The sequence below is a fragment of the Narcine bancroftii genome, chromosome 5, assembly GCF_036971445.1.
Source record: "Narcine bancroftii isolate sNarBan1 chromosome 5, sNarBan1.hap1, whole genome shotgun sequence".
NCBI lineage: Eukaryota > Metazoa > Chordata > Chondrichthyes > Torpediniformes > Narcinidae > Narcine > Narcine bancroftii.
The window spans coordinates 154,706,165-154,722,829 of NC_091473.1; the positions used below are offsets into that span (position 1 = coordinate 154,706,165).

At 50.3% G+C, this 16,665-nt stretch overlaps 1 protein-coding gene across 5 annotated transcripts in view; it reads right to left on the reverse strand.

Moving 5' to 3' along the window:
- col11a1a (collagen, type XI, alpha 1a) overlaps positions 1 to 16,665 on the reverse strand; it is a 376,434-nt gene that overhangs the window by 96,751 nt on the left and 263,018 nt on the right. For all 5 annotated transcript variants that reach the window (XM_069939457.1, XM_069939458.1, XM_069939456.1 and 2 more), the window contains 4 exons: positions 11,204 to 11,257; positions 9,836 to 9,943; positions 8,115 to 8,168; positions 921 to 974 (listed from right to left, as the gene is read on the reverse strand). In XM_069939457.1, the coding sequence (XP_069795558.1) occupies positions 921 to 974; positions 8,115 to 8,168; positions 9,836 to 9,943; positions 11,204 to 11,257 (270 nt within the window). The remainder of the gene's footprint in view (positions 1 to 920; positions 975 to 8,114; positions 8,169 to 9,835; positions 9,944 to 11,203; positions 11,258 to 16,665) is intronic.

The window sequence follows — 16,665 nt, forward strand, 5'->3', positions numbered from 1 at the left end:
GGGGGATCACACTGTGGGAGGGGCAGTACTGATGGGGGGGTTCACATTGTGGGAGGGGCAGTACTGAGGGGGGGTTGTCCTCGTTGGCCTGGTTCTGGTTCTAGCCAGGATGGCCATCCATGGGTTCAGGCAGTGGGCATTCGAGGCTTCAGCTCAGGCTGACTGCCTGCCCCTCTTCTGAGGTCACCTGTGTGGCCGAGTATCCTTGGAGAAGGAGCACCCAGTTCTCACAAGCAGTGTGGAGGGTCTTTGGGAACGTTTCTGCGCCCCCCCCCCCAAGGGACTGACTGTATTGACGCAGATCGTCATGTTTCAGTTTGTAATGTATGTTTTGTGTGAAAAGCCTGAATTGTAAACAAATGTCAAGCCAGTAACATTGGGATAAAGAATAATAAAGGGGCGAATTCGATTTACAGCCAAAAAAGACATAGTCTAGAAGGAGGGGGGGATACTGAGGGAGGGGATACTGAGAGAGGGGGATATTGAGGAGGGGGGATACTGAGGGAGGGGGTACTGAGAGAGGGGGATACTGAGGGAGAGAGATACTGAGGGCGAGGGATACTGAGGGAGAGGGATACCGAGGGAGAGGGATACTGAAGGAGGGGGATACTGAGGGAGGGGGTACCGAGGGAGAGGGATACCGAGGGAGAGGGATACCGAGGGAGAGGGATACCGAGGGAGAGGCATGCAGGGGATATGGATACGTGAGTAAGAACATGAATGTGAGTTTGAGTGACTGAGTATAGTGTGAGAGTGAATGTGGGTGAGTGCGACTGAGTGAGAGTGTGTGAATGCCTGTGAGTGTGAGGGAGTATGGGTGCAGTGTGGGCGTGAGTGGGAGTGAGTGTGTGGGTATGAGAGTAAGTGTGAGTGGGTGAGAGTGTGTGAATCTTCCGTTGCCGAACACGATCCAGTCTCACCCTTGCTCCCTTCTCTCCATTTGATCCTGGGAATCCTGGGAACCCGGTCGAGCCCTAAATAACACACGAGAAATTTTAAAAAGAGGAATTGTGGATGAGGAGTGAATCTCCCTATTCCCTCCATTCCCATTCCCTTTGTTTCTGTTCCCTCCATTCCTGTTCCCCATTCCCTTTCCTCCCTCATTCCCATTCCCTTCCTTCCCCCATTCCCTTTCCTCCCCATTCCCATTCCCCCTATTCCCCCCATTCAATTTCCTCCCCCGTTCCTGGTCCCCCCCATTCCCGCTCCCCCCATTCCCTCTGTTCTCATTCCCCATTCCACCATTTATGTTCCCCCATTTCCCCAATCTTCCTCATTCCTCATCCCCTTGTTCCTGTTCCACCCCATTCCCATTCCCCCATTCCTATTCCCAGTGTTCCCAGTCCCATACATCAATTCATATTTCTTTATGCCTGCCATCCAGCTCACTCATTAGTCTGAAATCTGAGCCAGGAATTCAAGGCTGGAATTAGGGATTGGGCTTGAAATCCGGAATTGGGATCGGGACTGCTGGTATATTTCACAGACTGGCCGGCTTCCCGAGAGGATACATGACACCACAGGGTAAGGAGCAGGTAAACAAGTGAAGGTGTGCCTGGGAATTATTGCAATGATATCTAATTGGAGAAAGGAGGGAAGTTCTGTCAGGATTCAGAGCGAGTGGGTGTGTAAGTGAATGAGTCGTGTGCATGGTATTCTCCATGGGGGACAAGGAGGGGAAGCAAAGGGGGTAAATTTGGAGACTATAGTGTTTAAGAAAGAGGTAGTACTGGAGCTTTTGAAACATATAAAGGTGGATAAGTCTCCATGTCCCGACGCGATTTTCCCCAGGACCTTGAGAGAAGTTAGTGAGGAAATAGCGGGGGCTCTGATGGTGATTTTTCAAATGTCATTAGAGACGGGTATCGTGCCGGAGGATTGGCTTGTTGCGCATGTGGTTCCTTTGTTTAAAAGGGTTCGAGGAGCAAGCCTAGCAATTATCGGCCTGTAAGTTTGACGTCTGTGGTAGGTAAATTGATGAAAAGCGTTCTTAGAGATAGTATATATAAGTATATGGAGAGACAGAAACATAGAAACATAGAAGATAGGAGCAGGAGTAGGTCATTCGACCCTTCGAACCTGCTCCGTCATTCAATGAGATCATGGCTGATCTTAAAGTTCAGTACCCCGTCCCCGCCTTCTCTCCGTCACCTTTAATACCCTTATACTGAAGAAATAGATCTAATTCCCTCTTAAATATATTTAATGAACCTGCCTCTACTGCCCTCTGTGGCAATGAATTCCACAGATTCACCACCCTCTGGGTAAAGAAATTCCTCCTCATCTCGGTCCTAAATGGTTTGCCCATTATCCTCAAACCATGGCCCCGGGTTCTGGATTTTCCCACCATTGGAAACATCCCTTCTGCATCCATTCTGTCCAGTTCTGCCAGAATTTTATACGTCTCTGTGAGATCCCCTCTCAATCTTCTAAACTCCAGCGAGTACAATTCCAATTTGCGTAATCTTTCCTCATCAGTCATTCCTGCCATTCCAGGTATCAGCCTGGTGAATCGCCTCTGCACTCCCTCCATTGCAAGAACTTCCTTCCTTAGATAAGGTGACCAAAACTGCACACAATGCTCCAGGTGGAGTCTCACCAAGTCCCTGTACAGCTGCAGTAAGGTATCCTTGTTCCTGTACTCAAACCCTCTTGATATGAAGGCCAACATACCATTTGCCTTTTTAACTGCCTGCTGTACCTGCATGCTCGCCTTCAGAGACTGGTGTACAAGTACCCCTAGGTCTCTCTGCACTTCCCCATCTCTTAATCTATTGCCATTCAAATAGTAATCTGCCCTCCGGTTTGTATTACCAAAGTGGATAACCTCACATTGATCCACATTGTAGTGCAATTGCCATGGATCTGCCCAGTCCCTCAATTGATCCAAATCACACTGGAGCTTCCTGACCCCCCTCTTCCGTGCACACAACCCCTCCTAGCTTAGTGTCATCTGCAAATTTGGAGCTATTACATCCAATCCCCTCATCCAGATCATTAATGTAAATTGTGAACAGCTGGGGTCCCAGTACAGATCCCTGTGGCACCCCACTGGTCACCGCCTGCCACTCAGAAAATGAGCCATTTATCCCAACTCTCTGTCTTCTACCTGCCAGCCAGTTCTCAATCCACATCAATACTTTGCCCCCAATCCCATGAGCCTTGATTTTGGAAGCCAGTCGTTTATGTGGGACCTTATCGAAGGCCTTTTGGAAGTCCAGGTACACCACATCCACTGGCTCTTCCCCATCTATTTTACCTGTCACCATCTCAAAGAATTCCAATAGATTTGTCAAGCACGATTTACCTTTTGTAAATCCATGTTGACTCCGTCCGATCCCTTCTCTGCTAGTCATATGCTCCGCTATTACATTCTTAATAATGGATTCCATCATTTTGCCCACTACTGATGTAAGGCTCACCGGCCGATAATTCCCTGCTTTTTCTCTACCCCCCTTTTTAAATAGTGGGGTAACATTAGCTACCCTCCAATCCATAGGTACTGATGCTGAGTCTATCGAGTTCTGGAAAATAATTCTTAAAGCATCTGCTATCTGAATGGCCACTTCCTTAAGTACCCTAGGATGTAGATTATCAGGCCCTTGGGATTTATCTGCCTTCAATCCCATCAATTTCCCCAAGACCATGTCGTTAGAGATACTGATTTCTTTCAGTTCCTCCCTTGCATTAGTCTCTATGTTTCCCAACATCCTTGGGAGGTTATTTGTATCCTCTCTTGTAAAAACAGAACTAAAGTAAGAATTTCATTGGTCTGCCATTTCCTTATTCCCCATTATATATTCCCCTGATTCCGACTGCAAAGGACCTACTCTGGATTTCACCAATCTTTTCCTCTTGACATATTTATAAAAGCTTTTGCAGTCGGTTTTTATATTTGCCGCAAGCTTACTTTTGTAATTTATTTTTTCTCTCTGATCAGGGTCTGTTCAGGGACACTCAACACAGATTTTTGCATGGTAGGTCGTGTTTAACCAATCTTGTTGAATTTTTTGAAGAGGTGACAAGGAATATTGATGAGGGTAGAGCAGTGGATGTTGTCTATATTGACTTCAGTAAGGCCTTCAATCAGGTTCCACATGGGAGGTTAGTTAGGAAGGCTAAGTCCCTGGGTGTTAATTTGGAGATAGTCAAATGGATTCAACAGTGGCTGGAAGGAAGGTGCCAGAGAGTAGTAGTAGATAACTGTTTGTCAGGATGGAGGTCGGTGACAAGTGGTGTACCTCAGGGTTCGGTATTAGGACCATTGCTGTTTGTCATATACATTAATGATCTGGAGGATGGGGCGGTAAATTGGATTAGTAAATATGCAGATGATACTAAAATAGGGAGGATTGTGGATGATGAAGAGGATTTTCAAAGATTGCAGAGGGATTTAAACTGCTTAGAGGAGTGGGCAGAAAGATGGCAGATGGAGTTTAATGCTGATAAGTGTGAGGTGCTTCATTTTGGAAAGAATAATCAAAGCAAGACCTATGTGGTAAATGGGAGGGCGTTGAACGATGAAGAGGAGCAGAAAGATCTAGGAATAATGGTGCATTGTTCCCTGAAGGTAGGAGCGCATGTGGATAGGGTGGTGAAGAAGGCCTTTAGTATGCTTGCCTATATAAATCAGTGCATAGAATATAGGAGTTGGGAAGTAATGATGAAACTGTACAAGGCATTGGTGAGGCCAAATTTAGAGTACTGTGTGCAGTTCTGGTCACCGATTTATAGGAAGGATATTAACAAGATAGAGAGAGAGCAGAGAAGATTTACAAAAATGTTGCCTGGGTTTCAGCATCCTGTCCCTGAGCCATCCAACTCCCTGTAATGGCCACCACATCATAGGTCTAAGTACCGATCCACGCTCTAAGCTTATCCGCTTTGTTCGCAATACTCCTCACGTTAAAATGGACACATCTCAAACTGTCCGTCTGAGTGCGTCCCTTCACTATCACCTATCTATCCCCCCTCACCCAGCATTCTCTATTTGTGAGCCAACTTCCTCTTCCCCAGTCTCTTCAGTTCAGTTCCCACCCCCCAACAATTCTAGTTTAAACTCTCCCCAGTAGCCTTAGTAAACTTCCCTGCCAGGATATTTGTCCCCCTGGGATTCAAGTGCAACTCGTCCTTTTTGTACACTTTACACCTGCCCCAAAAGAGGTCCCAATGGTCCAGAAATCTGAATCCCTGGCCCTCGCTCCAATCTCTCAGCCGCACGTTTATCCTCCAACTCATTCTATTCCTATACTCACTGTTGCTTGTCACAGGCTTAATCTCATTTTCTGTCCTGCTTCTCAACTTCCTTCCTTACACTCTGTCGTCATTTTTCAGGACCTCGTCCCTTTTCCTACTGTTGGACTCTGGCTTTACCTTACTCTTAATTTAGTCTATGTGTAGTCTGAGTCCAGCGTGTTCTTTGAATGAAGTGATAGGAGAAGGTATTCGGTTCAACAGTCAATTTATTACACAGCACAAGAATAAAACTTAACAGAGCTCTGGGTCAATCGTTAGTTCATAGGTCACCTGCACAGTGAGCTACTCCCCAAGACTGACCCCTATTGTCCAGTTGGCTCAGTTTATATAGATCAACCTTATCATACAGAACAAAAGTTGGCTTCCTTTGCTAGATCTTTTTGCATAAGGGTTATCACAAGTCATCTCCTGTTTTGCAGATATCTGGGGTGTAGCGCTCCCATCTTAATCCTCCAGGCCAGACTATCCTGTTGTTTTAATCAGAAATTAATTCATCCCCAGATATTTCTAATCACCATTCTGTTCTGTCTGGCCAATTTCTGCTGTTCTCTTTAACACCTCCTCATGCCTTAATCTTCCTCCTTGACTGGTTTTCCATTCCCGTTGTTTCTTGCAGGCCATTCTTTGTTCTGGTCTGGCCTATGTCTCCTGTGCTACCCACCACCTCCTTCAGTTGGAGCATTCCTCCTAAATCGTTTTATGAATTTCCTCTCCCTGTATTTGGGAGCAGACAATTTTGCTCGGCCAATTTCGCTCCATGCTGTGATTGCCACTTAATCACATTCCTCTTTTTCCCTGAACCATGCAGTAAATATACACTTATTAATTAATCATTTCTTTCATAATGTTTTAACCCCTAGATTCCAACACTACCCATGTCACTAGTACCAATATGGCAGCATGACCTCTGGCTGTTCTCCCTCTCACTGCAGTATATCTTGGATGCGATCTGAAACATCCTGGACTCTGGTACTTGGGAGGCAACCCACCATCCGAGTTTCCTTCTTGCATCCACAGAATCGCCTGCCTGACCCCTATCACTACTGCCCTCCTCTTCCTTTCCCTACCCTTCTGAGCCACAGGGCCCAGACTCTGTGCCAGAGGCTTGGCCACTGTTGCTTCCCCCAGGTAGGCTGTCCCCCCAACAGTACTCAAACAGGAGTACTTAATGTCAAGGGGCACAGCCACAGGGGCACTTTGCAGGACCTAATTCTTCCCCTTCCCCCTCCTGACTATGACCCCCTGCCTATACCTCCTCTCTATCACTCTTCGCTTTCCTTGACCAGATGAAGGTCTTCAAGCTGCAACTCCAGTTCACTAATGTGGTCTCTTAGGAGCTGCTGCTCAACACATTGCCAAAGCCCGTTGACCAAAGCCCTACCACTCTGCTACCTTTTCACCCAGAAAGGGGATTTGATGTTTAAAGGAGCAGGCAGGAGATTCCATGGACACAAGAGATGGTTTGCTGCCTCCCAAGTACTAGGGTCAGGGACGTCTCATTTGGGTGCCAGAAAAGGGAGGCTGATCAGCCAGATGTCATGGTACATATTGGTACCAACAATAGAGGGAGAAAAAGCGATGAGATTGTGAAGAGAGAATAGAGGGAGTTGGGTAAAAGCTGAAAGGCAGGTAATCTCGGGATCGCTGCTTGTGCCACACACCAGTGAGGGTAGGAATTGGAAGTTGTGGCAGATGAACGTGTGGCTGTCGAGTTGGTGTAGGGGTAGAGGTTCAGGTTTCTGAATTATTGTTATCGCCTCTGGGAAAGGTACAACCCATACCAAAAGATCAGGTTATACCTGAATGAGGTGAATCAATATCCTGGTGGACAGATTTGCTGGAGCTGCTGGGGAGGGTTTAAACTGGTTTGGCAGGGGAACAGGACAGATGGTATACAAGAAGATTGAAGGTTGAGTGAGATTGTGAGGGAAGGATAGGCAGTTAATAAGGTAAAATTGCAGGCATGAAATGAGAATTGAACTTGCTGTCCTGAGAAGAGCGATGAAGGTCTTGTACTTAAACATACGCAGTATATAGGAGATGATCTTGTAGTAAAATTGGAAATTAGCACGGATGATGTGGGCATCAATGAATTGAGGCTGAAAGAAAATCACAGCTGGACATCAAAGGCTACACGATGTATCAACAGGACAGGTAGGTGGGAGGTTGGGGCTTTGTTAGTAAATAATGGAATCAAATCCTTTGAGAGAGGAGACAGTTTTCCAGTTCCTGTGAGCAGATTTCTTCTGGTTCCTGTTGAACACCTGAAACTTTGGGATGATTTCTTGCTGCTTCTAGTGAAATTTACGGATCGGCTGGAAGGAATATCAACGTGCATGTGGGGGTGTAAACATGGTGGGAGAGAAAACCCTGGAGTTGCATCCTCCACTGGTTACCCCAGTGATTGTGCAACAGGGTGTGCACACCCACTCACACTCAGCACGTCCCCGTGCCTGTTGCTCAACACTGGAGTAGGTTTGGGAATGGACAGATCATGACCTCCCATTCACCTGCACGTGGCCAACAACAGAGATGAGGAAGCCCAGGATAAACACCCCTCACCCAAGGCCCTGGCACCCCACAACAACAGTTAGCTCCTCAGGATAGGGGTTGGAGGGGGATGGAGATGGGGCAGATCCAATTCACAACTCATAGGCTCGACTGGTCCACTGGATGCCACAATGACCACAGTTCCCCTTCTCCAATGTTCCCCTTCCCCAAGTTCCCCCACCCCGTGTTTCCACTACCCAGGGTTCCCCCACCCCCGGAGTCCCACTATCCCACACCCCTCCCCTCTAGTTTCCCCACCCAAGGTTCCCCCACATTCTCCCTTCCCCATGGTGAGGGAGGTTACTGACCTTTGGACCTTGCCTGCCAGGATAACCTGGCAATCCTGGTACACCCAGCTTCCCCTAGGGAGACACAAACTTATTGTCAGTGGAACTTCCAGCGGTGACCACACGAAAGCAAGAGGAGACCTTCAGCCTATTGAGCCTGTAACCATGTTCCTCTTTCATTGTTATCCCTTTGGTGGAAACATCTCCACCTCCCCTGTCCTGTCTTCCAGGATCTGATCTCTCCTCCTTCTATACCTGAAGGAGCTCAGATCAGCACAGCTCCCGGTGAGAGCACAACCCTCTGACCCCACGGAGGGGCTGAGAATTTTTTTGTCCTATGCCCAATGCCAGAAAACCCTTCATTCAATCCTTGGCACAGTTTACTCCACCAAAGGAGAGTGTGGGTTGGGGGGTATGGTTAGTGTAGAGGGGGACACGGTTAGCGTAGGGAGGACACGGTTAGTGTAGAGGGTACTGTTAGTGTAGGAGGGGACACGGTTAGTGTATGGGGCACTGTTAGCATAGGGTGGACATGATTTAGTGTAGGGTGGTACGGTTAGTGCAGGGGGTATGGTTAATGTGGGGACACGGTTAGTGTAACTCTGTTACAGCGCCAGCAATCGCCCGGGGCTGGAATCTCACGCTGTCTGTAAGGAACTTGTACATTCTCCCCGTATCTGCGTGGGGAATTGGGTGGCACAGGCTTGAGGGCTGGAAGGGCCTGTTACTGTGCTGAATGTCTAAATTAAATTTAAATCAAACACAGATGCCTGTACACCTCCCCCTTGCTGTATCAATGCTGGTGGCCTGCAGCCACACTAGCCCCACAGATAAGGACAGGCCATTTCTACTCCTGATGATGGTTCAGGAACCAAAATCCAGCAGATCTTGGGACATTCTCCATTGTCTGATGGCTGAAGTCAGAGTTTCTCAATGTGATTTATCCCACTGATCCAGTTTCCAGGATTGTTGGGGTGAGATTCACTCACATCACTGCAGCAATAATGCAGTGCAGCCCCCCGTCCCACAGACACTCAGCCCCCCGACCCACAGGCACCCAGCCCCCCGACCCACGGGAACCCAGCCCCCACTGACCCACTGGCACCCAGCCCACCGACCCACGGGAACCCAGCCCCCTGACCCACGGGTACACAGCCCCCCTGTCCCATGGACACACAGCCCCCCGACCCACAGGCACCCAGCCCTCCCAACCCAGAGACACTCAGCCCCTCAACCCACAGGCACCCAGTTTCCCCCAACCCACGGGCACTCAGCCCCCCCGAACAACGGACACTCAGCCCCCCAACCCACAGGCACCCAGCCCCCCCTGACCCACTGGCACCCAGCCCCCCCAACCCACGGGTACGTAGTCCCCCGACCCATGGGTACGCAGCCCCCAAACCCACAGACACTCAAATTGAGGGAGAGAGAGAGGGAGGGAGGGAGAAGGGAGGGGTGGAGGGAGGGAAGGAGGGAGTGAGGGAGGGAGGGAGGAAGGGAAAGACAGAAAAGAGTGAGGGAAGGAGGGGCTGAGGGAGGGAGGGAGAGAGGGCAGGAGGGGGTGAGGGAGTGGGAAGGAATGAGTGGGATAGGGAGGGAGGAGTGAGACTATCCATCAATGAGGGCCAGCCCTGTTGCTGAGTGATGACGAGGGGCATGGGTCTAGGGCAGTGAATGGCTCCCTCCGACCCTCCTCACCCTGGGAGATGGGCCAGTGTCAGGAGGGACAGGCTGGTACTAACCTTCTCTCCGGCCCCTCCTGCAGTCCCAGCATCTCCTGGGGGTCCAGATCGCCCTTTGGGACCCTCAGGTCCATCCTCTCCACGGGGTCCATGCAATCCTGTCTCGCCCTGCAACACACAATCAAACGCAGTCAGTTTCAGTAAAGACCACACCCAGGATCCTCAGGTCAGGTCCAGAAAACCCGACACCAAGTTCCAAGTTCAGATTTATTGACAGGGATCATACATGCCATCACATCCAGCCCTGAGAGTCTCTTTCCCGCTGAGCAGGCAGAATGTCTACTATTCGGTAGTACAACAAAACTGTACTGAAGAAGATAGGTGTACAAAGGAAGAAATGTAAACAAAATGACTATAGGAAACAGAAAAATATTCATTAATCAATAAGTAATTCAGTAATCAAGTTAGAGTCCTGAAATGAGTCCCTGATTGAGTTTGTGGTTGAGGAGTCTGAGGGTGGAGGGGGATCAGCTGTTCCTGAACCTGGGGTTCTGAGTCTTGTGGCACCGATACCTCTTTCCTCATGGCAGCAGTGAGAACAGAGCGTGTACTGAGTGACATGGATCCTTGATGATTGCTGCTGCTCTCTGACGGCAGCGTTCCCCTAGATGTTCTTGATAGTGGGGAGGGTTTTGCCTGTGATGTCCTGGGCTGTGTCCACTATCTTTTGTAGGGCTTTACACTCAGGAGTATTGGTGTCCCCAGACAAGAGGGTGATGCAGTCAGTCATAACACTGCCAACTGCACATCTGGAGAGATTTGCCAGCGTTTCTGGTGTCATACCAAACCTCCGCAAACTCCTGAGGAAGTAGAGGTGCTGACAGCTTTCGTCAAGGATTGGTCCTCCAAGATTCCCCATCTCACCTGATCCTGTCATACCCATCACACCTGGATACACATTATCACATTTGGTTGGATCACAACCCGTCACTCATGGGAACCTGCCAGGTTAAGACCCAACCAACACCAATGCTGGGCTTGACTCAATGCAGCCACAGGAGTTTCCCCCTGCTCCACAATCACAATTTGGGTCTCCAAGGCCACGGGTTCACAACCCACATCGACTGCCACCACTGCGGTCAAACCCACCCTTTCCCAGGCGACATTTGGCAGGGAAAGGCCATGGGTTGAAGGTGCTAACTTCTGACTGACCTTCTTTGGATAGTCATGACCCCTTCTAACAGAGGTTGTGGGAGAGATGGAGAGGAGAGTGTAAGTTTACAGGGCCAATCACGAATGCCATGCTCAGCTGCATTGTCTGCGTGGAACCCATCAGCTCACGGAGGTAATGGGTGGGTGACGGGCGGTCCCTGTGGCTGACAAGATTACTCCCAAGACAGAGAAGGCAAGCTTGTGAACATCACTCACCCGCTCTCCTTTCAGCCCCATGTCACCCTTGAATCCAGGAAAACCATCTTCACCCTGCAGAAAGGAGATTCAAGCATGAGTGGGAAGAATGACAGAGGAGAGCGATTGTTCCTGGATCCGTAAGGTCTCCATTTCAACCAGAGGAATTAAGTCTTGCAAACCTTGTATACAAAGTCAGGAACTAGGCCATGACTGGAACGCAGGTCCACAGTGGCTCAATAATCTGGGTCCAACATCAGTCTAACTGGGTAACATAATGCATGAAATCTGGGAGCAGGTAGAGGCCACTCAGCCCCATAGGTCTGGCCCAATATTCACAGTGATCATAGATAATATGTCCCAGGTTTCAGCAGGTTATATATCCCATCCCCTTTAAATCCCCCCATCATCCTGTCTCCACACCCCCCACCTTTAAATCCCCCCATCATCCAGTCTCCACACCCCTCACCTTTAAATACCCCCATGATCCAGTCTCCACACCCCTCACCTTTAAATTCCCCCATTATCCAGTCTCCACACCCCTCCTCTTTAAATCCTCAGTCATCCAGTCTCCACACCCCTCCTCTTTAAATCCCCCCATGATCCAGTCTCCACACCCCTCACCTTTAAATCCCCCCATGATCCAGTCTCCACACCCCTCAGCTCTAAATCCCCCCATGATCCCGTCTCCACACCCCTCACCTCTAAATCCCCCCATGTTCCAGTCTCCACACCCCTGACCTCTAAATCCCCCCATGATCCAGTCTCCACACCCCTCACCTTTAAATCCCCCCATGATCCAGTCTCCACACCCCTCCTCTTTAAATCCCCAGTCATCCAGTCTCCACATCCCACCTCTTTAAATCCTCAGTAATCCAGTCTCCACACCCCTCCTCTTTAAATCCTCAGTCATCCAGTCTCCACACCCCTCCTCTTTAAATCCCCCCATGATCCAGTCTCCACACCCCTCACCTTTAAATCCCCCCAAGATCCAGTCTCCACACCCCTCACCTCTAAATCCCACCATGATCCCGTCTCCACACCCCTCACCTCTAAATCCCCCCATGATCCCGTCTCCACACCCCTCACCTCTAAATCCCCCCATGATCCAGTCTCCACACCCCTCACCTTTAAATCCCCCCATGATCCAGTCTCCACACCCCTCCTCTTTAAATCCCCAGTCATCCAGTCTCCACACCCCACCTCTTTAAATCCTCAGTCATCCAGTCTCCACACCCCTCCACTTTAAATCCCCAGTCATCCAGTCTCCACACCCCTCACCTCTAAATCCCCAGTCATGCAATCTCCACACCCCTCCTCTTTAAATCATCAGTCATCCAGTCTCCACACCCCTCCTCTTTAAATCCCAAGTCATCCAGTCTCCACACACCTCCTCTTTAAATCCCCCCATGATCCAGTTTCCACACCCCTCACCTTTAAATCCCCCCATGATCCAGTCTCCACACCCCTCACCTCTAAATCCCCCCATGATCCCGTCTCCACACCCCTCACCTCTAAATCCCCCCATGATCGAGTCTCCACACCCCTCACCTTTAAATCTCCCCATGATCCAGTCTCCACACCCCACACCTATAAATCCCCCCATGATCCAGTCTCCACACCCCTCACCTTTAAATCCCCCTATGATCCAGTCTCCACACCCCTCACCTCTAAATCCCCCCATGATCCAGTCTCCACACTCCTCACCTCTAAATCCGCCCATGATCCAGTCTCCACACCCCTCACCTCTAAATCCCCCCATGATCCAGTCTCCACACCCCTCACCTTTAAATCCCCCTATGATCCAGTCTCCACACCCCTCACCTCTAAATCCCCCCATGATCCAGACTCCACACCCCTCACCTCTAAATCCCCCCATGATCCAGTCTCCACACCCCTCACCTCTAAATTCCCCCATGATCCAGTCTCCACACCCCTCCTCTTTAAATCCCCCCATGATCCAGTCTCCACACCCCTCACATTTAAATCCCCCCATGATCCAGTCTCCACACCCCTCACCTCTAAATCCCCCCATGATCCCGTCTCCACACCCCTCACCTCTAAATCCCCCCATGATCCCGTCTCCACACCCCTCCCCATTAAATCCCCCAATGATCCAGTCTCCACACCCCTCACCTTTAAATCCCCCCATGATCCAGTCTCCACACCCTTCCTCTTTAAATCCCCAGTCATCCAGTCTCCACACCCCACCTCTTTAAATCCTCAGTCATCCAGTCTCCAAACACCTCATCTTTAAATCCCCAGTCATCCAGTCTCCACACACCTCACCTCTAAATCCCCAGTAATGCAATCTCCACACCCCTCCTCTTTAAATCCTCAGTCATCCAGTCTCCACACCACTCCTCTTTAAATCCCCAGTCATCCAGTCTCCACACCCCTCCTCTATAAATCCCCCCATGATCCAGTCTCCACACCCCTCACCTTTAAATCCCCCCATGATCCAGTCTCCACACCCCTCACCTCTAAATCCCCCCATGATCCCGTCTCCACACACCTCACCTCTAAATCCCCCCCATGATCCAGTCTCCACACCCATCACCTTTAAATCTCCCCATGATCCAGTCTCCACACCGCTCACCTCTAAATCCCCCCATGATCCAGTCTCCACACCCCTCACCTCTAAATCCCCCCATGATCCAGTCTCCACACCCCTCACCTTTAAATCCCCCTATGATCCAGTCTCCACACCCCTCACCTCTAAATCCCCCCATGATCCAGTCTCCACACCCCTCATCTCTAAATACCCCCATGATCCAGTCTCCACACCCCTCCTCTTTAAATCCTCAGTCATCCAGTCTCCACACCCCTCCTCTTTAAATCCCCCCATGATCCAGTCTCCACACCCCTCACATTTAAATCCCCCCATGATCCAGTCTCCACACCCCTCACCTCTAAATCCCCCCATGATCCCGTCTCCACACCCCTCATCTCTAAATCCCCCCATGATCCCGTCTCCACACCCCTCACCTCTAAATCCCCCCATGATCCAGTCTCCACACCCCTCCTCTTTAAATCCCCAGTCATCCAGTCTCCACACCCCACCTCTTTAAATCCTCAGTCATCCAGTCTCCACACCCCTCCTCTTTAAATCCCCAGTCATCCAGTCTCCACACCCCTCACCTCTAAATCCCCAGTCATGCAATCTCCACACCACTCCTCTTTAAATCCTCAGTCATCCAGTCTCCACACCCCTCCTCTTTAAATCCCCAGTCATCCAGTCTCAACACCCCTCCTCTTTAAATCCCCCCATGATCCAGTCTCCACACCCCTCACCTTTAAATCCCCCCATGATCCAGTCTCCACACCCCTCACCTCTAAATCCCCCCATGATCCCGTCTCCACACCCCTCACCTCTAAATCCCCCCATGATCCAGTCTCCACACCCCTCACCTTTAAATCTCCCCATGATCCAGTCTCCACACCCCTCACCTTTAAATCCCCCCATGATCCAGTCTCCACACCCCTCACCTCTAAATCCCCCCATGATCCAGTCTCCACACCCCTCACCTTTAAATCCCCCTATGATCCAGTCTCCACACCCCTCACCTCTAAATCCCCCCATGATCGAGTCTCTACACCCCTCACCTCTAAATCCGCCCATGATCCAGTCTCCACACCGCTCATCTCAAAATCCCCAGTCATGCAATCTCCACACCCCTCCTCTTTAAACCCCCCCATGATCCAGTCTCCACACATCTCAGCTCTAAATCCCCCCATGATCCCGTCTCCACACCCCTCACCTCTAAATCCCCCCATGATCCAGTCTCCACACCCCTCACCTTTAAATCCCCCCATGATCCAGTCTCCACACCCCTCACCTCTAAATCGCCCCATGATCCAGTCTCCACACCACTCACCTCTAAATGCCCCCATGATCCAGTCTCCACACTCCTCACCTTTAAATTCCCCCATGATCCAGTCTCCAGACCCCTCACCTCTAAATCCCCCCATGATCCAGTCTCCACACCCCTCACCTCTAAATCCCCCCATGATCCAGTCTCCACACCCCTCCTCTTTAAATCCCCCTGTGATCCATTCTCCACACCCCTCCATTTAAATCCCCAGTCATGCAATTTCCACACCCCTCCTCTTTAAATCCTCAGTCATCCAGTCTCCACACCCCTCCTCCTTAAATCCCCAGTCATCCAGTCTCCACACCCCTCCACTTTAAATCCCCCCATGATCCAGTCTCCACACCCCTCCTCTTTAAATCCCCAGTCATCCAGTCTCCACACCCCTCCTCTTTAAATGCCCCGTGATCCAATCTCAACACCCCTCCTCTTTAATTCTCCTGTAACACAGTCTCAACACCTCTCCTCTTTAAATCCCCCTGTGATCCAGTCGTCACACCCCTCACCTCTAAATCCACAGTCATGCAATTTCCACACCCCTCCTTTTTAATTCCCCCCATGATCCAGTCTCCACACCTCTCCTCTTTAAATCCCCAGTCATCCAGTCTCCACACCCCTCACCTTTAAATCCCCCTATGATCCAGTCTCCACACCCCTCCTCTTTAAATCCCCCCATGATCCAGTCTCCACACCCCTCACCTTTAAATCCCCCCATGATCCAGTCTCCACACCCCTCACCTTTAAATCCCCCCATGATCCAGTCTCCACACCCCTCAGCTCTAAATCCCCCCATGATCCCGTCTCCACACCCCTCACATCTAAATCCCCCCATGTTCCACTCTCCACACCGCTCACCTTTAAATCCCCCCATGATCCAGTCTCCACACCCCTCACCTCTAAATCCCCCCATGATCCAGTCTCCACACCCCTCACCTCTAAATTCCCCCGTGATCCAGTCTCCACACCCCTCCTCTTTAAATCCTCAGTCATCCAGTCTCCACACCCCTCACATTTAAATCCCCCCATGATCCAGTCTCCACACCCCTCACCTCTAAATCCCCCCATGATCCAGTCTCCACACCCCTCACCTCTAAATCCCCCCATGATCCAGTCTCCACACCCCTCACCTCTAAATTCCCCCATGATCCAGTCTCCACAACCCCTCCTCTTTAAATCCCCAGTCATCCAGTCTCCACACCCCACCTCTTTAAATCCTCAGTCATCCAGTCTCCACACCCCTCCTCTATTAATCCCCCCATGATCCAGTCTCCACACCCCTCACCTTTAAATCCCCCCATGATCCAGTCTCCACACCCCTCACCTCTAAATCCCCCCATGATCCCGTCTCCACGCCCCTCACCTCTAAATCCCCCCATGATCCAGTCTCCACACCCCTCCTCTTTAAATCCCCAGTCATCCAGTCTCCACACCCCTCACCTCTAAATCCCCAGTCATGCAATCTCCACACCACTCCTCTTTAAATCCTCAGTCATCCAGTCTCCACACCCCTCCTCTTTAAATCCCCAGTCATCCAGTCTCCACACCCCTCCTCTTTAAATCCCCCCATGATCCAGTCTCCACATCCCTCACCTTTAAATCCCCCCATGATCC